Source organism: Myotis myotis, unplaced genomic scaffold (assembly GCF_014108235.1).
Source record: "Myotis myotis isolate mMyoMyo1 unplaced genomic scaffold, mMyoMyo1.p scaffold_m19_p_7, whole genome shotgun sequence".
NCBI classification, from domain to species: domain Eukaryota; kingdom Metazoa; phylum Chordata; class Mammalia; order Chiroptera; family Vespertilionidae; genus Myotis; species Myotis myotis.
The window spans coordinates 82,918,985-82,943,857 of record NW_023416379.1 but is presented as its reverse complement, the minus strand read 5'-3'; the positions used below and the strand labels follow the sequence as shown (position 1 = coordinate 82,943,857).

At 43.8% G+C, this 24,873-nt stretch overlaps 1 protein-coding gene across 4 annotated transcripts in view; it reads right to left on the bottom strand.

Annotated features, from left to right (window-relative positions):
* RCAN2 (regulator of calcineurin 2) overlaps nucleotides 1-24,873 on the bottom strand; it is a 246,135-nt gene that overhangs the window by 88,535 nt on the left and 132,727 nt on the right. The window contains exon 1 of one of the 4 annotated variants that reach the window (XM_036317027.1): nucleotides 9,753-10,024. The exons of the other annotated variants lie outside the window; for them this stretch is intronic. Coding sequence (XP_036172920.1) covers nucleotides 9,753-9,839 — 87 coding nt within the window. The 5' untranslated portion in view covers nucleotides 9,840-10,024. Of the gene's footprint in view, nucleotides 1-9,752; nucleotides 10,025-24,873 lie in introns of those variants that run through there. 4 annotated transcript variants of the gene reach the window in all.

The following is a 24,873-nucleotide window of genomic DNA, read 5'->3' as shown; positions in this document are numbered from 1 at the left end:
TCTGATGGGCTTTGAAGACCATAGCAAGGACTTGAGCTTTATTCTGAGTGAGATGCGAGCCACTGAGCCTCAGAGTTTTGGCCAGGTGGGTGGGGGTTCACTCAGGCGGCTTCCCTTCCCATTGACTCAATCAACATCAGCAACTTCCTTGGGGCTTTATCTCTACACCGCCCTGCGCCCCCACCCCATGGCTGCAGAGTGAGGATGACGCTTCCTGTCTATCCAGACCCCTCATTTCCTGGTGCCACCTGCTTTGAAGGGACCCGTTACCCAGGGACACTTGTAGAGGCAGGAAGCCACAGACAAGGAAAGAGACGTAGCCTGAGGTCTGTGGTTCCTCACTCCCTTGCTTAGCCACTTGCTTCACACGCTGATTCTGTGGCCTCAGAGCGTCACTGAGGTAGGTCACTGCTGCCCCTGTGCAAAAATGAGTTGGAAGCTGCAGGGAAGAGTCTAATACAATTCGGGCAGGTAAAGTAAAGTGCCCGGGCAAGAAAACTCAAAACTCCATATAAGAAGTCTGCTTGTATTAATGATGATGATGACAACAACAACGACGATGGTAAGGGCTAATATTGTTTGTGTATGTTCTGTCTGCCAATAACTCTAAGTTGTTTATAAACTCAAATGCATATAATCCTTACCGCCAACCTACCAGGAGGGCACTATTTCTTCATTTTGTAGTTGAGGAAACTGAGGCAGAGAGGTAAGTCTCTTTACACAGTAAATGGTCAACTGGGCAAATAGAGAATTTCAACCAGAGTGTCTTGAGAAAGGCTAGTAATCCAGGACAACCAGAATAGGGAAACTGAGACAGATAGTTAAACAGCCGTTTACAGCCATCTAGAAAATCCAGATGCCAAGCAGTTTGCAGCCATCTAGTAAATGCTATCTTCCCTAAACCAGGGACATTTAAGAAAAAATGGTTTGCACTTCTCCCCAGTCAGAGGGTAAATAGCTTAAGTCACCCTACTCAGGGCAATAGATAGCAGAAATTCAATTAGTGTCATTTGCTAACCACACCCAAGGACAGATGAATTAAGAAAATAATCCTCATTTTGCTACATCAGCATAAAGCTGATGAATATTCTGTTGAGCTCCTCCCCTAAGACCTCCCCTAAAAACTTAGCCTTTAAAACCCCTCAAAATGAAGGTCCAGTGAGCACTCTCTCCTTTCAGGGAGCACACCCATGCTTCCCTTCCCCTCCTTCTTCCCCCTTCTTAGGCATACATCTCCTAAACCAGCCGTGGGCAAACTACGGCCCGCAGGCTGGATCCGGCCCGTTTGAAATGAATAAAACTAAAAAAAAAAAAAAGACTGCACCCTTTTATGTAATGATGTTTACTTTGAATTTATATTAGTTCACATAAACACTCCATCCATGCTTTTGTTCTGGCCCTCCGGTCCAGTTTAAGAACCCATTGTGGCCCTTGAGTCAAAAAGTTTGCCCACCCCTGTCCTAAACTCTAAGGGACCCCACAAAGCTTGCAACTAGGGCAGCGGTGGGCAGTGGCAGCTCATCTGAACCTGTCCCCACTGCCTGCTTTTCTCTGACCTCTTAGTGAGCCAGAGCAGCCCAGCCTAGGCTCCTTCCCCTGCCCTTCCTTGTTTCACTGTCCCAGCTTTAATAAATGTCCTCTAAAATTCACCTGGACTTGTGTTGTGAAATCTTTCCTGCACAAAGTCAAGAACCCACACACTACTGGCTGGCCCTAGGCAGACCCGCTCAGGGCCAAGGCCCCTTTCCGGTAAGAGTCTGACTCGGAAGCTGGGCTGCTTCCTTCTCACATGCCCTATCAGCAAAGGAGACCTCTTTGGAGGTCGAGACAGCATCATCCTTTCTGGGAAAAGTGGGACGAGTGAAATGAAGGGCAGCACCGCTTAATGCTTAATGCAGAGCACAGGCCTTTGCGTTCAATGGACTTAATCTCTACATCTCCAGAGCCTAGTGTAAGGCCTTGGATATGGAAGGCACTCAATACATATTTGATGTATAAAAATGAATGAATAAAAGCACTTTGCATAGTACCTGACAAATAGTAAGTGCTCAATACATTATTGCTATTATTAAGTTTGCTCATGGCTTGCATATCCTGTTCCAGGAAAGGTGGCCTGAGATGATTGTCTTAGTCAATAGCTAAAGGCACAGCGAAGTCACAGAGGGTGAAATCAGTCCTCTCAGACGAACCATTGATGCAGGCTATAATAATACACCAAGAGGTCTGTGTCGTGGCATGAACAGATCCCAGCCCAACTTTCCCCTTACGAATTGTGTGATCTTGTCCACTTTGGAGATCTCCTGTGAGAAAGCTGAGTTTTGTATAATATGGAGAGCACTATCATTATCATGCTCATTAACAGTTTCCCTACCACTGCTCCACAGTTCTTCATAGATCACCGCTCACCAAGTCAGCGGTCAAAGTTCAGTGACACTGGGACCAGGTGGAGGTGCTCTCAGAGCGGGGTTCTCAGTCTGCTGGTGAGCCCCGGGTTTTCTAGAAGACTTTTTGTTTTCCAACTAGATGGCATAATTAATATTTGAGACAAATTTTAAAACAAAATCCAAAACAGATGCTATGCCTAGAACTGCCACATGCTAGGTTTATTGAGAAAAATTAAATGATTTCAATGACTGATTTATGTAATAGTACTCCCACCTCTGATAAGAAATAGGACAAAAGCAGAGTTTTGAACCCTACAGTTAATACTATATATGAGCTCATTGTCTAATCTTCTAAGATTTACACACACACACCCCCGCCCCCCGAGTGCCTAATAATTGATTAACAGCTGGTTAATGAATCCTTAGGGATATTTTGATAGTGCAAGAGTGAAGCAGACCACAGTTTGAGACCCGTTTCTGTGTAATCTTGTGCAAAAGTTTAACTTCTCTGTTCAGGAACCTGTTTATAAAGGGGCAGATAAACAGATGCCCTGGGCTGCTATGGAGATGACTGGGAGTACCTGGTGTGTGCCATGTGCCGGCACTTGGAACTATTTAGTAAATGGAAAGAGTTGTTAGAATCTTTTAAATTGCCCATCTTGACATTATATACTACTGATCCATAGAGATGCACATCTCTAGGGATTTGTATTTGTCATAATGGGAGATGGCTTGATGCCTAATTTAGTAACTCCCCTCCAAAGTTAAATCTTTGGGGCCCAACATGAACACTGCTCACATGTTCTTATAGAACCACCAGAGATTGGGGGAGGGATCTTACACCTAAGCAGAAAACTACCTTATTGTTGGGACAAGTAGAATATTAAGGAAGATCATTCTGAGGGGAGATGGGGATTATAGCTGGTCCACAGTCCAATTGAGCAGGTGAAGGATAGATTTGCTAAAGTCACCTTTCTGGAAGCTCAAAGGTAAGATCTTTTCAAAAGCCTTTAAAAAATGTTCACAGTTCGGAGCTCGCATGTTAGATTCTGGAGAGAGTAATTACGTTACTAGACTCTAAGGATATAAACACCCCTTTGGTATTTTAACAATTAAAAGAGGCCATGAATGTCTTAGTATTTCCCCCCCTGAAGGAATTGTTTAGCACTTGTTTAGGCTTCTGTTCAATTATTTTACCAGGAAACTTCTCCAGGCTGTAAATCTTTTAGATGATCAGCAGCCACAGTTTCTAATAGCCAGTTGGATAGGCCAGAGCTGAACAGAAAAAAAACCTTCCATGATCATGCGGGGAGAAGGGGAAATATAGTATATACATACATACATTTTCATATATATATATTTCCCTCTTGATACAGTTGCCCCAAAAGAGGAACATGAAAGAACATATAGTGAATATTTTCTAGGGAAGGTATGTCTTGGTGGTTATTTTATTCTCAAATACTTTTAAGATAAATTCTCCATTCTAGATGAAGTGGAGTGTCTGTAACTTTTTATCTGCTTGAAATCCTCATTAAATGATCTCAATGTTTTTTATACTGCATTTTGGAATCAGCTTAGATTACAGCTGGGAAAGGCTGCATTCCCTTTATCTAAAGAATGCATAGAGAAATTGTCCCTTTACATAAAGACATTCTGGGTCAGGCACGGGTTGGAGAGTGTCAGACCTCCTTGGGAACTTGAACTGTTGACCACAAAGATGCAATGCCTGTTGAGCTTACAACCCAAACATGTCAAATGATCATGTTTAAGCTATCATATCCTTCCTTCTTTGTCTGTTCTAAGCCTCATTAGAAAGTACTAAAAAGCCCATTATAAATTATTGATAGTGGTACTTGAATAGAATCACTGAGGATATAAATAGAACTCTCTTAGTTTTACATTAAAATCTGTTTCTTTAGGACAACAATGTTAATGAAGAAGCTGTTTTGTTGTGGTGGTTTTTAAGTAAATCTGACACTCAAGTTCAAGGTCACAACTGTCAGTATCTCAGTTACTTTCCAACAGTTCGAAGATTCTTTAAACAGATAAGCAAGCTTTTAGTTGACTTTCCTGCTTAACAATGTCGTTAGCTGAATAGTTTACCTTGTCTTTCCCTCCCATGACAGGTGGCTGAGAAATCTGCCTATTAACCTTCTCAGGGAGCACCCATCATTTGCATAGAATCACTTCTCACAACGTGAAAGATGTTTGCTTTCTTCAGAGGCAAGAAAATTGTCCTATATTGCACATTTAAGAATGGTCAGATATTTTTTGTAGGCTTCATTTTTAACATCCAGTTTTGTATAATTCATTTATTTTCAAAATTGCCTCAATTCTGGTCTATTTTATTGTCAGAGAAAGAGCAAGTGTTTGTTAGCATGTGTTACCCTCCAACCCCATCCTCCCACATACTCCCTTTTGGTTTTCAGATACTAAACATGGTCTGGAGATATGTAACAGATATGATTTACTATCACAGCCACTGAATAGAGAATGAGGGTTTCTGTTAAATTGTGGTTCCTAAAAGTTGCCATGAATCTCTCTAAGTGGGTTTCAATTTTTGAGAACTAAATCATATGCAACTCAACCTCTTCTGTTACTGAGTGAACACTTGGTATTTGAATTTGCTGAAAGAGCGTGAGAGGTCTGCAGAGCCATAAAGTCATGGTGGTGGCCAGAGCCTCTCCCCACCCAGCACTGCATTTGCAGTAAGCATAAGAAATAGGCATGGAGGTCAACCAGCTCTCCCGGCAAAGAGACCTACCAGCTTCTCTTCAAATCAATCTCCAGTACCCAGTTCCTACTTGTCTCTCTTCAAATCATAATGCAAGGTGTATGATACCAATTCTGCTCCATCCTTCTCCTCATGTGACTCCCCCGAAACAAAGCAAGTCATTTGAAATTTCCAGGTTCCGAGGACAAAGAGGTTTCATTATACAAAGGGACCACAGTGTGCTGGGTTGTTATTTTTTTTTTTTCATAACTCCCACAGCAGCATGACACAGACTATGAGTCAGTCACATCATACCATTGTGTGAAAAGGAAAACAACATATAAAGCAGTCGAGTATTTTTCTCAGTATGATTATCACGTATCTAGAACGGTTAAGAGGCTTTTCCAATGTTACATGGATTAGGGGGGTACTGGGAAAATCTCAAAGGCAGAGGAGAGAAAGCAGGACTATGAGTCACCATACAAAAAGCCTTGGCTTTCAGAAGGAGAAAGAAAAATCCTAAGATTTCAGTGTATAAAAATTATTATGCTGAGAACAAACATCTGCTTATTATTTCTCCCTTCCCCATAGAAACCAACAACCTTAAAATATAGTGCGAGGGAATTAGGTCAAGCACGATTTCTAAAAAGGAGCATCCTCAAAATTATAAAAAAATAATAAAAACATGCCATAAGATAGTGATAGTCTCATTAGGTCCCGGAATGAATAAATGATTAAAATAGCTGAAAACGGGGCTGGGTAAGAATACAACATCATCGCGCTTTGCTTCTACTCTTCCCTCTCCTGAAAGGCTTCCCCCTCAGATCTGCCCATGGCTCTCACTCGCTTCAGAATGACACTGGAACAGTGACATTGAATAAACTGTCACCTCCCCAGAGATGTTTCCACTGGCCATCCATTCAAACGTGGCCAATGGAATTTCTAGAGAGAAACAATAGGGCAGAACTTCACTGGCCTGATTTCCTCTTCTTTTTGGTGCTATGATCCAGCAGCGTTAGCTGAGTCTCAACACCTCCGACAGCTTCTAAAACTGCACACATCAAGCCTTCACCTGGGGCATGTGGGTCGGAGTTTAAGTGGAGGCAACTCTAGGCGATTGTTGACTGACGGCGCCCGTGCCTACCTGTGTCTATGACGCTGACTTTATATGATAACCTAGGTCTGGGCTCCATCCAGATCAGCCAAGGCAGAAGTTCGGGGTGTGGGGCCTGGGCATCGCCAATATTTTTTTAAAGCTCTCCATGGGATACCAAAGTGAAATCAGGTTTGAGAACCACTGGACTAAAGTGAAATATAAATTCCATTACCCATCTTTGGGTCCCTTTCATTTTCCCAAGGGTTTGGCTCCTTGGGGTGGTGGAGGACTATTTTCAGAAAACCTTATACATTTCTGATGAACAGTATCAGTTGCTCCATAATCTGGTCCTGACTCACTTCCCTCCCTTGCTGGAAAAAAAAAATCAACTCTGTGTGCGTGTGCATACGCGCGCACACACACACTCTTCAGCTCATTATATCATTTTTCTTCTATTAAGGGCTTCATATTTCTTCATCTCTGTGTACTCTTATGCCATAAAACAGACAGCAAGATTCATGACACCACTAATGGAATTTCTGAAGAAAGCCAAATATGGCAGCACCCCATTTGTCTGATTTTTTCCTCTTTTTAGTACGATTGCTCTAGCAGCTTTGCCAACATTAAGAACATTGGAGTCTGAAGGGCCCCCAGTGCAACCCGCTGAGATTCCCCCATTGAAGATCAGGCTTTCTAAGTCGAGATCAGACACTGGCTTTGCACATGCCTCCATCCCCTTCAAATAGGTCGCTGCACCTGCAAAGGGTGCCTGCTGGCTGCCTAACCTGGGGCGGTTGCTTTTCCATGGGGCTACCCGTAGAAAGGAAGGGTCTGCAAAGAGAGTGAGATGAAGCAAGCTGGATGCAGGCCGGTGAGTCAAACCCTCGCCTTAGAGCAGCCTCCCTTCTCTCTGACAGCAAATACTGAAGCCTGGGAGGAAAGCAACTCTGGCTCCGCCATGTATCTGTTATTGGCAATTAATGACGTTCATACCTTTGGAGAAACTTTGTTTGGTGGCAGAATTTCACATTTGAACATGACAATGAGTAACGCCCACTTTTGAGCCAGGAGCACATAGGTTTTCTCCACAAACCTCTTTGGCCCACCTTACTATATTCATTTTTCCTTTTTAAATAAGCACAGAGTGGATCTTAGCTTGATAATACCACTGTTTTACCTTAAATAATTAAGTATCTGAAAGGAAGGGCCATGTTTTCTAAATTGCTAGTGTGTGTGTGTGTGTGTGTGTGTGTTCGTGTTTAGGGGAATGGAGGAAAAACACTTCTGTGTCCTGGATTGTCACTGTTATATCAGAATTAGGGCATTCCAATAAACTGGCAAAAGTCATCTATCACCTTCAGAGAATGTCTAAAAGATGACAATGATGATGATGGCAATAGCTAATATTTATTAAACAATAAATGTGTCAGGTACCATGTTAATTTTTTTACGTGTCTAGTTTTCTTCAATCACACGAAGCCAAATAGGTAGGAATTACTATTATTCCCCACATTACCGATGAGAAAAGTAAAGCACAGAAAGATCAAGTAGCTCACCCCAAAGAAACAAACATTGTGATTTGGAGCTATTTGGTAGTAAGGTCATCTTTTCGGTGGGAATCTTCCCGGAAAACCTTATACATTTCTGATGAACAGAATCAGTTGCTCCATAATCTGGTCCTGACTCACTTTCCTCCCCTGCAGCCCCTCCCATCTCTCAGATCCTACTGCAGTCAAATTCATTGACTCACTCTACTGCAACATGGAATGCCTTCCTATCCCCCAGGCCTTTCCTCTTTCTGGATCAAAATCTACCCATCATCAAGTTCAAATACCACTTTCTCCATGAAGCCACCCCAACCACTCAAATACAACCAGCTGTAAGAATTTTGTGTCCCTTTAATTCCACAAGCATTCTCTGTCTTTAAGAAACGTTGGGCAAGTGGTAATTTTTTATGTCTCTCACAGATATATGTCATATAAGCATATTTTAAACTCCTTCCTATGTAAGCAGAATGCCTGGCATATTACATATGCGCAATAAATATTTTCTCATTATTAGTTCTTGAACCAAAAAAGTTTAGACATTTTCAGAGCAAGCATGTAAACAACAGAGAACAGTGGAGGACAGAAGAGAGTCAGGAGGTTTTAGTTCTGTTCCAGCATTGGTGGGAGACACCTCTACCCGGTTACCCACACCAAACTTGAAACTGGTGCTAAACCGGAGGGGCTCTGATGACGGCTCTCACCTCTGGGTGCGTATGGCAGGTACACCTGGAAGGACTCTGAGTCTTTGCATGCCCGTTTCCATTCCCAATGCAACCATAGGCAGCACCAATCCATTATATTCTAATTTTCTGACCTCAATATGACAGGTGGTAGACACTTCTATAGCACCAGTATGAGAGTTGGTAAGTGCAGGGCCACCCATTTAAAATATGCAGAAACAGCAAATCAGATTTCTGAATCCATTTCAAAAGCAAGTCCAAAACCCCAATCTTGAATGACAGAGCCATGCGTTATGCTAGCGAACATATAAATCCCCACCTGGGATGGACCAGGGTGTCAGCTGCACATGGAACAGTAAAGAATTCAAGGTCTTCCTTTAAATAAAGACCAAGGCAAGGATGGAAAATGATTATGCAATGTAATTCCCCTTTTCTTCCTCCCATCACACAATGAGCAACCGACGTGTGTGTGTGTGTGTGTGTGTGTGTGTGTGTGTGTGTGTAAACTGTGTAAATAAGAAGCTCCTGCTCATTCATACATTAAATATGAGAGAATAAATTAAAAATCCCATTTTACAAGCGTGGAGCCTTTTTCATACTATACAACAAAATGGGAAATAAAAAGAGAATGACTATCATCAGGGGACAATCACCTATGACAATTAAGCAATTCCTGTAGACAATCAGTGGGGAACAGTGCCATGGAATTCTAAGTAGATGCAACATTTATTTATGCCTAAACTTTCTTTTGCACCACTGCTCAGGGAAACGACTTGACTCCTTTGCTTGACAAAAATAAAAAATAAAAATTTAGGCAGCTGCTCTCCAACTTCGTTTTCCAGGGAGCTGGAGGCTGAAACTGCCCTTCTTAGAACAGCTTTTGTTCAATTTGCAGACCACACCGTGGCATCGGTAAGTGACAGGCCATGAAGTCGTTACTGTCCCGCTAGCAGGGTGTCCTGGGGGGGAGGTTTACCATGTGCACTGTCTTCCTTTAATCACTGAGTCAAAACCCCTCAGAACATGAAGCACTGACAATTCTCCTTATTGACACAGATATGAAACTACAAAAACATGTCTACTGAGAAATTGCCGAATAGAAAAGGCCAGAAAAACAACAACAGACAATGGTCAATCTTATCACAGTCAAAATGAATGTGCTGGTCCCCCTTCTAACTTATTCTAATTCATACAGCCAGGCACTCACCACAGGCATTTCTAGCACACACCGTGAGCTGCGAACTATTAAAGTCATGTTTCCTTAAGCCAAAGAGGCTCTGCCCAGCAGCTTCAGGAGCAGCAATCATGCAAAATAAGATTGCAGGTGCATACCTTCACCTCCTGATGGGTAAAGACCTCCACATCCACCAGACAGGCGACCAGAGTGGAAACATCACAGTCCATGCTAGGGGCTGGCATTCCCCCTCCTGATTTTCAAAAGAGTTAGGCAGCCTCGGTGTCCTGCGTGACAGGGTGATGGGCAGAGCCTCCCGGTGGATGCTGCCGTGGCCCGCCCAGCGCTGCCTTGCCCTGGACACGGCGGAGCTCGGCACCTGGAGCCCACTGGCTGCACGCACACAGCTCGCCGCCTCTGAGGCAGCTCAGCCGAGTAAGGAAGGGCCGGCTTTCTCATGGCAATGACATCACCACAAAGACTGACACAAGCTGAAGCTATTTTTTCCCCCATGCCTTTTATCTCCAGGCAGTGCAGTGGAGCAAATTGAACATGATTAGGTGCTAAATCTGAACTCAGACTAAATCAATTCAGGCAGCGCTGGCTAGGAACTGAGTCATAGCTGTTGTTTCAGCCGAGTGCTTATGTTTGCAAAAAGCAGGGAGGAGAAGCTGACACCAGAGGCTCTGTTTGTGGGAGGGGGTGTGTTGGGGGGGATAAATCTGCAGATGAGCCTCCTGAGATGAAGGTGTGACAATTTTCTGCCTCAGAGACGAGCAGGAAGTTGAGGCGTTTTGCAAATTGCGTGCCTTCTGTTAATTGCCCTGGGCTGCTCGGAGCAGCCACACATGTTCTGGGCATCCTAATGCATCGCGGGCACCGGCTGAATAGAAATCCATTCTTGGAGGGACTAGAGAGCTAAGTCGTCAGTCATTTAGGCAGCCTGGTAAGAGGAGATAATTGGAGGTTTGTGAAATTCTATTTGAAGCACATAAGTGCGGACCAGTAACTCTAAAAGCACCCTCCTGAGCTCGGGATTTCAGGCTGTCTCCAAGGTCATTCAAACCAAAAGCGGCCCGTGGAGGAGTTACGGCAAACGCCTCCTGCGGGGACAGATGGCAGAATCTAATGGGCCAACGCACTGATGTGGGTCATTGTCAGCGCTTCGGGGCTCTGTTTCGCCTGAGACTTTGAACGCATCCGATTGCCTTTTCTCTTTTTCTGATCGTGAGTCCCTGAAGGGCAGGGCTGTGGCTAATTCGCCTTTCTATCTTGAGCCTTTAGCGGAGTGCCTGGCACGAGAAGGCAGAAACTGCTTAATGAATGAAACAACAGAACAGAAATAGCCTTCTTTCCCAGTAGGAGTGAGCAAAGGGAAAATATCAGATTCGTTTTCATTTCGTTATTAGGTAGAGAAGTACCAGTAGAACTCACTGACGTTCCAGCAGGATCTGTCCCCACCAGGATACAGTTGCATCTGCAGCGGCCACCGGAGCGCAGTGATTTGAAACAGATGGGCACCTTTCTATCACATGATTGAACAAAGTGGTCCAACTCGGCATGCAGATGAGAAAGGTGACATTTCACACAGAAGGTAGAAGTTTTGTCGTTGGTCCCCATTGGACTCCATTTGAGCCTAGTGTTCCCTTGAATAAGGCATTACCCATGCTAAATGAAATCAGTCCACAGTACAAATATTTAGACTGATGAAATTGTGTGTGTGTCTGTGTGTGTGTGTGGGGGGGGGTGTGTGTGTGTCAATTACTATGTTGTCCAGGGAACTGTGGAGAATACAAAGTCATATATGCAGATAATTCAACTAACCCTAACAGAGTAGTAATTATGTGCAAAGCTCTGCACCAGATGCTATAAAAGAGAAAATGATGAATAAGCAAAAGTCAGGATCCTCGAGGGGCTTGCATTCCCAGGGAGGCGATGAGACATGGAGACTAAGATCTGTACCTCGAGGCAGCGGTGACGGAGAGGCACAGGCAGCATGAGGTGGGAGCACTGGAGAAAGAGCAACGGATAAGGAAGGGCGCTGGGGCAGAGGAGCGTCAAGGAGAACATGACCTCTGCTCTGATCCTGAAATATGAGTAAGCCTTTGTGAGACAGAGAAGGGGTGAGGAGAGCCCTCCAGACTAGAAATGTCCAGAAGGAAGAATAGGGTACTTGGGGGTGGGGGGCACATTGATGATTAAATTTGATTGGAGTCAGGGGTAGCCAAGACAGCAAGAGCCAGATGATTCAGAGCCTTGAGGGGCCCTCAGTGTCTATCTGGTCAACCATGGAATGCCTGCAAAGTTTTTGAGAAAGTAAATGGTGTCTCTATACATATAAGTATAGCTAAATTATAAAGGTGAATACCATTTTGAACACCATCAGCAACTATTCAAGAGGCAAAACAAAGAAACAGCTATTTTTTCATACGCCACGGCATACGCTAAAGTATTCTTTTTAAGGTTTCACGGCAGCGGCGTGCTGGTGTTTAACAGTCGGCTGTCTGAAAACAGCCCACTGTGTTGCGTTTGCCGATTTCCATGGTGTAATGATCTCATCGTGGCTGATGTCAAGCAACCGATAGGAAGTCCCTCGAACGCGAAGTTGCAGAGCGAAGCCTATGGCCTGTTCCCACCAGCTGTTCGAGCTGCATCCAGGACACCGCGTTTCATTGTCATGAAAACACTGGTCCGCAGAGGTGAGGTCCAGGGTGCGTGTCCAGGGCTGGCCAGGGTGCATCAGGCAGCAGGAGCAGTGCGCTGTAATCGCTGGGCTCTGTGGATTATTTCACACTTTCCATTTAGGAAAGAGCTATTAAAAGACACGTGTGTTATTTCAAGAAAAAGAGCCTTGCCATCATGTCTTGGCAGGAGGACATTCGTCTATCCAGGAAGCAGAGCAAAGCTCAAAATTGTAAAATCAGGCCTTTTGCTGATGCAGCTCAGTTTCTCCTTTCTGATTGGTTCCTGCCCTGAAGATGCCTTCCTGTGCCCAAGAACCCACCAACTTTACGCCTTTCCTTTTAAAAATGTATCTTCAAGGACACAGCTCTCAAACCATTTATATTGGCATGAAATGACTGATAACTCATAGCATTACCCATCACAGAGGAATATGTGCTTAAACAGGGAACCAAATTGTAACTTGAGTGTTTTTAAGGTAGAATTATAAGGCATCGAGAGCATATAGTGATTTTGAAATGAAATCATTGGTTTTTTTAAATAGGTTGGTTCAACAAATTAGATATATAATTCAATTGACTATACAAAACATTCATTTTTCCTATAGGCCAGAGCCCCTAGGGGGCTTCACTATTTAAAAAAGTGTCCTGTTTCTCTAGATAAAATGGACTTCTCATAGCTGGGGGATGACTGGCAGCCCTGGAGGCGTCTGGGGCATGTATATAAGCCCCCTGGCTGATGGCTACAAGGCCCTATATACCCTGGCTCCTGCCTCCTCTCCCATCTCACCTCATAACCAACTTTGCCCTTTCCTCTCCATGTCCCAGAGCCACTGGTCTTGGCATTTCCAAAAAAATGCTAAGCTCATCTCAGGACCTTTGCACTTGCTTTTGACTTTGTCTGAAAAGACCCAGATTTCCGCATGGTGGCTGGCTCCTTCTTCTCACCCAGCTTTCAGCTCAGATATCATCTCCTTGGAGAAAGCCTGCCCTGGTCACCTAAAATATCTGTATGCACGCATGCACGCATGCCTGCACACACATACTCAAAATCAATTACTATCCAAGCATCTTCATTTGAATTTCATTCATAGCACTTTTCACTATTTGAAATTACTCTGTTCATAAAGTTCTTTACTTGCTTATTGCTTGTTTCCCCCAAGTAGAATTTAATCTCCACATAAGCAGAGATTTTTGCCTATCCTGTTCCCTGCTGTATTCACAGGGGCTGGAAAGTGCCTTACACTTAGTAGGTACGCTCGTAAGTATCTGACGTATGACTGAATAACTACATGAATCTTAACAGGCGGGTAGATGGCCTCCAACAGAAAGAGACGCCTCCTGATGTAGGCGTTTCAGAAAGGTCCTTGTAGGAGGACACGTGGGCGTCTGAGTTCAGTGACCACCCCACCTCTGACGGCTGAACCCGCTGGCACAGCTCTCTGCTCAAGAACACCCTTCCAAGATGAAATGGCCAGGGACTCTTAGGATTCATCCAAACCACTCTTCCTATGACTGACCACACTGCGGAAATGGATGCCACATGATGCAGACCCTTCAGACAAAGACTACCTCCCTCAGACAAAGACCACTTCCCTGCCCCTCGGGCCCAGCAGTCCTCTAAGGGGACTGACAGCTGAGCTGGTGCTCTCAGCTCCAACTGGGCAGGAGCAGATGTGCCCCCTTTCAACCCAGAGGCGGCAGCCAAGTCTGTTCTACAATGAGCATAGATGTTCCCATTACAATGATGGGTTGTTGAAGGCTTTGCTTCTTCTATGTGTCCTTCTGGATCACTTGCATCTGTTTTAATGCCTATTATAGAAAATTTCAAATATGTTCAGAAGTAGAGAGAATAGTATAATGAGAGCTTTCATGTACCCACTACCCAGGTGCAAGAATAACTTGGGGTTATTCTTCTTTCCTCTCTGCCATTAGGTCTCAAAGTGTGGTCCCCAGACCAACAGCATCAATACCTCCTGAGGACTCAGAAAGGCAAATTCTTTGGGCTACACCCAAGACCAAATAAAAAACTCGGGATCAGTGTCTATAATTGAACAAGCCCACCAGGTGAATCTGATGCAAGTTCAAGATTGAGAAGCCCTGATCCATGTCCCCACCCACCCTCCCACTCATGTCAAGTTATTTTGAACCAGATGTCTAACATATCATTGTGTCTATAAATATTTCAGCATATATCTCTAACAGACAAGGGCTCTTCTTTTGACATCACAATACCTATCATCACAAAACCCAAAAAGCAAGAACAATTCCTTAGTATCATCAAATATTCTGCACATTTTTCAACACCCATACTACCCATGTCCTCTTTACTCCCCATCCCCTCCCTGGACCCCTTCTACCATCCTTTCCTTGCTTTGTTTAACAGTTTGTTTGCATTGGGATTCAAACTACGGTATCACTCATATATCTTAATCTACAGGGTCCTCTTCCATCTCTTCTTTTTCCTTCCTTGTAGTTTCTTGCTGATGATGAAGCCATGATATTTGACCTTTAGCATTTCCCCCAGTCTAGACGTTCTTGGTGAACTTGATAGTGTGATTCCACCGGTCCCTCCATTACCAGTAGGTCCTGCTAGTTAGATCCAGAGGCTTCTAAGATTCAGGTGTACCAAGATTCCTTCCTAGGTGGATGGGGCAGGAAATATGTCTTCCTAAAGGATCGATCAAGGCAGGGAGAATGTAATGCCACTGTCTCTCTTTGTGGTATGAGCAGCCTTTCGTGCTCAAGGCCTGGGTTCATTCTTTCATAAAGCATTCATTCTTTGAAAATGATGGTATTCCTTCTGCATTTATTCATAGAACAGTTCTATTAAAAAGAACTACTTCTCTCTATGATGTAGTTGCCCTGAGCTGCATTTTATATAACAGGCAAATACATACTTGATTTTTTTCCTTCATTAACAGTTTTTTGTTAAAAAATGATTTGTTCCTTTATTATCCTTCAAAGATGATTGAGGGTTTCTTTTTTATTTTTAAAGTGTCATTATGAGTTTATTACACATATTTGATGGTTTTAAACCAATTGTAATTTTGCTGGTGATGCTTACATTGTCCATCATTGGCTGGTGAGAGTCTAATAGGTTGGCTAATATTTTGACACAATCCCATCGTCCTTTGGCATAACAAGCTGTCCCAGACTCATGTCCATTTTTAGCCCCAGATAAGGAATCGGACATTTCTCCAAAGAGCCTAGTTCCATTCAGTCAGTATTTCAACATGTTTTAATATCCTAATCTATATTCTATATAATAAAACCCTAATATGCAAATCGACTGAACAGTGGAATGGCTGGCAGAATGACCGGTCACTATGACATTCAATGACCACCAGGAGACAGACACTCAAAGCAGGAGTTGCCTGCCAAATTGAGCATCTGCGCCCCCCAAAGGAGGCAATGGGCAGCGGCGGTGGCAATGGGGGGGGCGGTGGGCAGGGCCAGCCAGAGGGTGGCACTAGGTTGCCAGCCAAGGCAGGTGCCAGCAGAGGCCTTTCGATCGCCCTGCCCACCGGTCGCCCCACAGATCAGCCCTGATTACCGGCCAGGCCTAAGGACCATACCCTATATATTGGGAATAGTCTCTTAGATTTAAAAATTAAAACCTGCCAAGGCTACTCTAACACTGAAAAAAACAGGATGATGCAGCAATGACATGCATAGACCCTGGCTTGCACATGTTGTGGTCAGCCGTGGTTTTGACACTTATAACTGTGTGACAAAGCCAATTACTTAACTTCTCTTTGCTTCAGTTTTTCCACCCATAAGATGGGGAAAATGGCACTACTGCCTCAGAAGGATCATGTTATGTACTGCTTTTTATAATCAGGGTAAAAAATGTAGCTGCCCATACAACAGCAAGATGCCTTTCACCTGTATGAAAAGTATGGTCACTGGTGCATGCAGCATCCCGGATTGCAAGAGGGAAGTCTGTCGGTTTAGGCCCAACATCCCCCAAGGGGCCCCAGATTGCGAGAGGGCACAGGCTAGGCTATTAAACAGTACAGCAATTGATAGACTTTGCTCGTGCCTTTTCATATTTTGCCATTTTATTTTTGGGACAGGTTCTTTAAGTGGAATTGCTGGGTTAAAAGGCAAATGTCTATGTAATTTTGCTAGATCCAGCCAAATGCTCTTCCATACGAGTTGTATCATTTTGCTTCCCCACCAGCAATTTCTGAGAAAGAGTGGCTCCCCACAGCAAGGGTGGCCATATGTGTCGGACTTTTGCCCATGTGGTGTGGGTGAGATGTGGTTACCACAGTTGAGCTTTGATGTGCATTTTTTTTTAGTATGGCACATTTAGGGATCTTTCTACATGTGAACTATATTTTCTATAGTTAGTTCAGATTCTGTATCTGACCTGAGCAAGCAAAAAATCCTAAAGAGCCCTGGACAGGTGGCTCAGGTGGTTGGAGCACCATACCATACACCAAAGGGTGGCCAGTTCGATTCCCAGTCAAGGTACATATCTAGGTTGTGGGTGTGATCCCCAGTCAGGCAATTAATGTTTCTCTCTTCTCTCTCTTCTCTCTCTCTCTCTCTCTCTCTCTCTCTCTCTCTCTCTCTCTCTCTCTCTCAATAAACATATCCTCGGATAAGGATTTAAAAAGAAGTCCTGAACACCCACCATGTTTCTCAGTGAGTTTCAGTTTACATTAATCTAGTTATGAGCAAGGTGGATCATCTGTTCATTCAGTAAGAGCCATTTGCCTTTCTTCTTTTCTGATACCTCACTTTGGTCTGGTCATCACATGCCAAACCCATTCTCACCTCCAGGCTCTTGCACTTGGTGCTCCCTTGCCTGCAATGCATTTTGCCGATCTAGGCAGGGTTCACTCATCCACAGCACTCAAGCCTCTGCTCCAATGCCCCTGCCCAGGGAAGCCTGCCCAGTCAGCCCAACTAAGTAGCACTGTTCTCTCTATCTCCTCGCCCTGTTTTATTTTCCTACCAAGCATTTGTCACTAACAGATGTTACATATTTCTTTGTGTAGTTTCTGTCTCTCCCATTGGAATGCAAGCTCCAGGAGGTCAAGGCCCCTCCACCTTGGTCACGGTGTATCCTGCACAATGGGAGCTCCATGGGTGTGTGCTGGGGGAATGAATCATTGAATGAGTGGAATCTTTTGCTCTGAGATACAGCTGCTGGGGACATGGATCAGAAGTAAGTCTATCAAATGGGTCCCTGTAAAGGAGCGTGACCCTGAGAAGGGAGGGTGAGCAGATGAAGGTGCCTCAGGTCAATGGGCTACGGGGATAGTGAGGTGGAGGCAGGAAAGGCCCATAAGAAGTGAGAAGGACCCAGGAAGGGGAGGAGGGACACACAATGCAAGCTCCCCATCTGCACAAGTGCCACGCTAACAAGTAAGTCAAACAAGGAAGTCCTAGAAGCACTGGAGTCCTCATCTCCAGGCGCTAAGTGGCTGCTGCAGTGCCCTTGGTCAGACTCAGGGACCATCCTCATCCCACCACTGCCCAGTTAGCACATGCGAGGCCCCACAGATATCTTATGGCCAATCCCTGAGCGGCACCCCAAAGAAGCTGTTATCACTTCTTCTTTGTTTCACCCTCCTCCCCAGTCTCCAGGGTTTTCTCTCTGCCTCGACCCATCCTTTAGGAAGACATTTCCCTTCCCAACCTCTACGTCTGAACTGGATGGTGCACTTTATACCAGGCAGTGCTATACCTAAGAAGCTGACACACTGAAAAATTACAGGGATGAGCACAAATAGGGTGTTAGAGAGGCACACCTGTCTTCTGGGCAGCTAATGCTCTAGGAACTGCTCCTCCTCCGCCCATGCTGGACTCATCTGGGGGCAGCCCTGACCCAGCCGAGCCAGCCAGAGTTTTTGTAAAGATTTTCCAAACCCAAACTGGGTCAAGAGCACCCGTTCCCTGTGGTGTCAGAAGCTTGGAACTGTTGCCGGCCAAGATTTTTCATCATAAAGCCACATTCAGACATCAACAGGAAGTAAGTCAAACAAGGAAGTCCTGGAAGCGCTGGTGTCCTCATCTCCAGGCGCCCCTGAGGCCCCGTGGCACCCTGACAACCCATGGGCCACTTATTCAGTGCTCCCCTTGGTTATGTTAAATAGTCTAGTGTCAAACCAACCAATGCTCCCTTCTCTCCCAAGCTGATTCAGATAGTGTTGCCGTCTCTAACAACCAGAAGAGCCCTAGCTAACACACACACACACACACACACACACACACACACACACACACACGGCCCTAGGTTAAATAACAAAGGACAATAAAGTAGAAAGTCATTCATCAGGGGACACACATTCAGGTTTCTAATTTGTCCCATGGAGATGCTCTCCTCTCTCCCTCAATTAGACCTGAGGTGAGGGAGCTGTCACCATCCCAGACCTCCCTCCTGAGGTGACAGCAGAGTCCAGGATGGATTTCTGTCAAGAAAAGCTCCTCACAGATGGTCTTCCCGTCTCCACTGGCTTCAACCTACTCATCGTCCTGCAGGCGCTAGAACTAGCTAACTCGCTCCTGGCCACCTGCTTTGAAAATCTGTGTATTGGCCTGATACCTAACTTTGATTGGAAGGTCCCATTTGCTATTTTATCCTGGTCTCAGCTGAAACTTGCAATTTAACATCCTGCCACACAATCATGTACTTGGGGCTCACTTTGTGAAGTCACTCTAAAAATTCATTAGCAATATGCTATGTGCACTTCACAACAGGCTGGTTAGAGATGAGGAAGTCATGTGCCCAAGGTTGGCCAGCTGGGAAGTGGTGGAGGGAGGTCAAATCCCACTGGCTGGCCTCCAGAGTGTGAGCACCTAACTTCTCTGCTGTGCAGACTTGCACGTTCTGGAGGGGAGAACATGAACACGTCTGCACTTCGGACAGAATTTTAGTTGTGGTGTCAAGGCTGGATTGGAAAGTAACAAAGGCAGGAGCCAAGAGACCTGTCATCTCAAAGGAACTTTACGAGGGTAGAAATCAACTTGCTGCATTTCTGATAGAATTATCTAAGCCAGTGGCAAGAAGGAACCAAATTAGGCAATGAGCAATGCCAGAGACATTGCAGAAATATTAGCGAACTCAGTGACCACTCTGGGTAGGGAAAGGGGGGAGGGGTGGTCAGGGACAGGAGGGAGAGATGGCATGGTTAAAGTTTCAAAATCTTGTCTCCAGGGAGAAGATGGTACCAGTGATAAGGGTGGGTCCTTTAAAGAGATGAAAGATCCCACCCACCAGCAAAATCTAGAAAGCCTCAAAGAAAGAGGGAGGCATTTGATATGCACAGTGGGTAGAACTAAGATGAATCAAGGTCTTATGAGCAAGAGGCTTGTTTAAGGACCAGCGAACAACCCATTGAGTTGGAATGCAAAGCTAAGCCAAGCAGTGGTGAGTTATAAGATCGGAAGGGAGAGCTGTGGCCATGTAGATAAAATTTTTGAGTGCCAGGGCAATTACTAATATGAGTATATTTCACTCAGTAAGGTATGGGATCTATCAAGTTTACTTTAAAAAACTGCACACTAGGTTGCATTGGCGTGGAGATGGGTTGTAAATGTTGGTAATCTCAAGGCATTGAGGGGTTGGATTACGGAGATGCAGCAGTAATATTAGGGAAGGGATGGATATGAGAAACACCATGAAATGCGATGTTCAGGATTTAACAATTAACTGGCTGTGAAAGCAATGGTCAGAATGCAAATGGGCAGGAAGGCAGGTTGGAGGTATCAGAAAAAGGAGAAATGGAGGCAGGAAGGGTGTGAGGAGAGGAGACTCTAAAGGCAAGCCTGGATTGACAGAGGTAACTTTATGTGAAGTAGCTTAGCTAAGTAGGTGTCAAAAACAAATTGTGATCAGTTTTATACATCCATGACAGTGAGGTACATGTCCACATTCATTCACTTCGATCTTTAGCTATTATCATGAATCTTCACTTACGTAAAAAGGCAAAAAGGAAAGGTAAAGGTAAAAACTGAGCTTAAGACTTACAGTGGTAACGGGTGCTAGTCTTTATAGGTATTAATTAGGGGTGAACAGTATTGCAAACCTGTTCTAGTTCTGACTAGTCAAGACTGTGAAAATGATTCCTTTCACCCTACCCTGTGCTTTCATGCTAAAACCTGGGGGAAAACAGCATCAAATCTATGAATAGTGGTCTTTTATGCAACTATTTCTTACTTTCCTTTAGAAAGGTCTAGATATTCATTTGAGTTGTAAATACATGGAAGTATTTGATGAGTCTTACTCTATATTTGAAATTTAAAACTCATGAAGCAAAAAAAAAAAAAATTACTTATAGGAAAGCAACTGTACCATTTTTGGAACTGAACTTCTAATTGTCCCACCAGGCCTGCTAGTCTTCCCGTGCTCCCTGCTTCAACTGTGGCACCACCTTCCACCCAGTCACCTTAGCCTCAGTCATCTCTGATTCCTTCCTGGCGGCCCAGAAAATCAGTGAGATTGTCAAAGGGCGCTGTCTCTCTGACTCTGTCTTCTGAGGCGGCCTTAGAGAAGCTTTCCCTAAGGAAGGGCCATTTTGCTGAATGTTGAAAGGTAGATGGGAACAAGTAGGGAGACGACAAGTAGGGAGATGGGAAGAGTAGGCAGGAGCCTGGGATGATGTGTTGAAGTATGAAATACTATGAGTAGACCAATATTGCAGAAATTTCCAAAAACCCATTGATGTTAAGCAGAGTTAGGGATTAGGGTTTGAAACCATGGAAAATGCAGCTAGACTGCCAGGCAAGGGCTTGTGAGTTACGGGTAGGAGTTTAAATTTTGTCCCATAGGAAGAAAGAACCAGCGAAGGCTAGAACAGTAGCATCTTGACTCTCTCTGCCTCTAAGTTCACTGCCCTTTAATCCATCCTGCAAACAATCTGTGGTCAGAAAGACCTTTCTACTAAGGAAATATGACCATGTTCCTGTCCTGGAGAGTGGAGTGTAAAGTTAGAACTAGGGCTGCATACGTGCAAAGGAGTATACAGCAAGTCCTTCAATAACATCATTTCATTCAAGTTGTTTCATTATGACGCTGATGACGAAACAAAATTGATTCCCAGCCTTGGGTCAACGTCTGTGTGGAGTTCGGATGCTCTCCCTGCCTGCTTGGGTTTTCTCTGGTACTCCTGTTTCCTTCCCCTTTCCAAAAATGTGCCTGTTAGGTGGCCTGAGTATCTACATGGTCTCAGTCTGAGTGAGTGTGGGTGGGTGTGACGCGCCCTGTGATGGAAGGACAAGGGGTCCTGTCCGGGGTGGGTGCCCGCCTGGTGCCCTGAGCTCTGGCCCTCGTGACCCTGTACTGGAATAAGCTGGTTGGAAAATAATTACTTTACTTGTTTTTATTGCTCTTTTAAAAATATGTGTATAGCTCACATTTATTTCAATGTTTAATATTAGAAGTGCTTGGGGTCTTTATTTAGAAGTTAGGTGATGTCTTTGTGACCAGAAATATGCTGCTCCATGCAGTCACTCAGAGACCTGGGTTAAGAGAGGTTCTGCCATCTTCAACACTTGCAACTTAATTCTTATTTATATCACTTAGCCCGTGGTAAAACTGGTTCTAATATATGTCATTTTGCCTAATGTTGCAGTTTCCAAAAAACCTACTGATGTTAAGTGAGGATGTACTGTAGTAAGAAAATGTTAGAAATCCAATGGGCACAGAGACCTCTGTGCTGGGAATTTCTCATGGCCAGTCTCCTCCGCTAGAATAATGCATATAACTTCCATATCCGTGTTGCACATAAACCCATTAGAGCACTTACCTGCTGTATGGTTTAAATGTTTTATTGTAGCCTCAGCACTTAATCAGTGGTTTCGGATAATGACTGATAAATGAATGAAAGACTGCATGACTGAAAGGCAAGACAATCCTCACTTCTCATGAACGGGTTATTTCTAAGTGAGTCTATTCTGGCAGCAGCTCCACTAGCTTCAGTCCTCCGTGCTTAGCATGAAGTCTCCGGCCCCACTGCCCTTTTCCTTACCTCCTCAGCTTTAAAAGTCTTGGAGACTTATCATAGAAGAACTAAGAAGCACAGCCATGCAGTCTCAGGTGTATTTATTTGTATGGAGATGGCTGAAAGCCCACCAAAGGTTGTGCTCCTTCCATAGTATAAATCTGTCTCTGGAACATGGTTTCCCAACGAGGGCTATGGTTGCCAGCTCAAGAGTGACCCTGTGACTGAGTTCCGACCAATGGGGTAGGAACAGAATTACAGAATGCCACTCTCAGGCTTGCCCATCGCGCTCCCTGCAGGACCCTCGTGTCTCTTCTTCACACTGATCTCTGGAGCCAAGTGTTGAAGACGGCAGAGCCTCTCTCAGCCCAGGTCTCTGAGTGACTGCATGGAGCACCCTCCTAGTTCCTCAGCCTCCTCCCCTATCACACTGTCAATAGGGTTTTACATGAGTGGGAAATAAACCTCTTTTCTGGTAAGCCCCTGAGATTTGGAATCCTATTTGGCAGAGCAGACAGCATTACCTCAAAGAATTCAGCATGCATGTGTACTGTGTGTGTTCATGTATGCCTTCTCCTATCACAAAATTCGATTTATACAGAATCAAAAACCAAATGGAGATAGAACCGAAAGAGGATTTAACCCCTGAATGTGGACGTCTTTCATGCGAAATTTAATTTGAATGTCTTAAATCAGCACCTGAGCAAGGAGTCATATTCTTATTTGATACATAATGGTTTGAGACCAGGGAGAAAATGGGGCTGGTGAAAAGATCTGGAGAGCCAAATGGATAAGATCAGAAAAGATTCGTAAGTTGTTAATCAGATGAGTTAATAATAGGCACACACTCATTCTGGGTGAGATTGCAAATAAAAAAATAAATAATCCAGATGATATGCAAGTGACATATAATTACGCTTATGCCGCTGGGCCTTGTTGAGCTGCAGACTATTAACGCCCTGTACTTCATGATCACCTCCCTAAAAGTAAGAACATCCAGTGACTTGCTCTATATTTCTAACCATTTTCGGGCTAAAGAAGGCATCTAAAAAAGTAAATCTTCTTCTATTACCCATGCATTCTTTCATTTGCTCTCCCTTTTTAAGAAGGGTTTGTGGTAAGTCCAAAAGCTAGAAGAGAGGAAGGTAAAGAGGAAGAGGGAAGAAGCCACAGGGAAATGCACTAAAGGGCAGTTCCTGGTATGAGATGTTGGGCTGATTATACATATTCCTTATCTTCTAGATTGGGGTTTGGGATGCGGGTGTCTGTTGCGCATGTCAGTACCTTTGGAAATTTCCAAAACTTGGAGAAGTCACATGCTTCCTGTCACTGAGATTTATCTTTTTTTGTTTGTTTGTTTCCAGAGAGTTAGGGTGTCAAGAGTAGGAAAAACAAGAAGCCCTCTATGGAGGATTGGTGCTGGAATCAAGAAAATGAGGGGTCTGGAGATTTTTAAGTTACTTTTCAGGTTAGCCAAGCTAGTTTATCAGAATAGGTTAAGGAGAAAGAGCCTCAGGGCAAATGCTTTACATAATAAATATTGTGCATTTGGATGGAGTTTTCTTGGTGCTGTGTTTTCGGGACACATGGTATGGAAGGCAAGGCAAAAAGAGACATAGAATTTCAGTAGTGGAATCATAAATAAACTTATCAAAGAGGAAGTCTTCAGTAAGTATGGCTCTGGGCTGTGCATTTAAATTTTTGGTGTTATTATTTTTGGTAGAGTATAAATGAAGTTTCAATACTCTGTTAGTAAAAATGTGACTCAGAACAATCTTTCTGGAATTCAGGAGCCTTTAAAAAAATAAGTAAAGAACACAAAAACTTCCATTTATAGCAAATATAGAAAGTTGTAGGAAACCATTGTGCAACTCTCAAAAAGGAAAAGCCACATGCACTACACAATCACAGACTTTTAAAACCCCTTCAGAAAGCTGATGAAAGAGAAACTTAAATGGACTGAATTCCATAAAGTGATGAGCGCTTTTCATGAGAAAATAAACACATGTCTGCTTTCATCTTTTGTGTAATAGTGGGAAAAAGAAGAATTTACTAGAGAGGTATAAGGAGAAGCCAGATGAACTCCTAATAAATTTTAGAGTTTCACATGGGCTAGAATAATGGGTTAGAATCCCATAAAGTACCAAAGAGTAAGTCTGTAAAGCCAATACTTTATCCAGTCAAAAATTAAAATAAAGATCTGTGGGACAATATAAAGTATTCAAACATATGTATAATAAGAGTCCCAAATATAGGAGAGAATGATGCAGAAGAAATATCTGAATAGATAATGGCCAAAATTTTCTCCAAATTAATTAAAGATGTCAATGCATAAATCCAAGAAGCTCATTAAACTCTGAGATGACCACATCTAGAAACATCATTGTTAAACTCTAAAATTCAAAATTAAAGAGAAACTATTAAAAACATGAAGAGGAAAAAGACATACTACACACAGAAGAATATAAAAATGACAACCGACTTACGAGAAATAACTGTGGCCATAACACTATGGTACTACATATTTAAAGAAAGAAAAATGTTAAACTATCAACCTAGATTTAGATATCCAGCAAAAAGTGACTTTCAAATATGAAAGTAGATCCTGTTCCTTGTGAGAATGTAAAATAGGGCAGCCA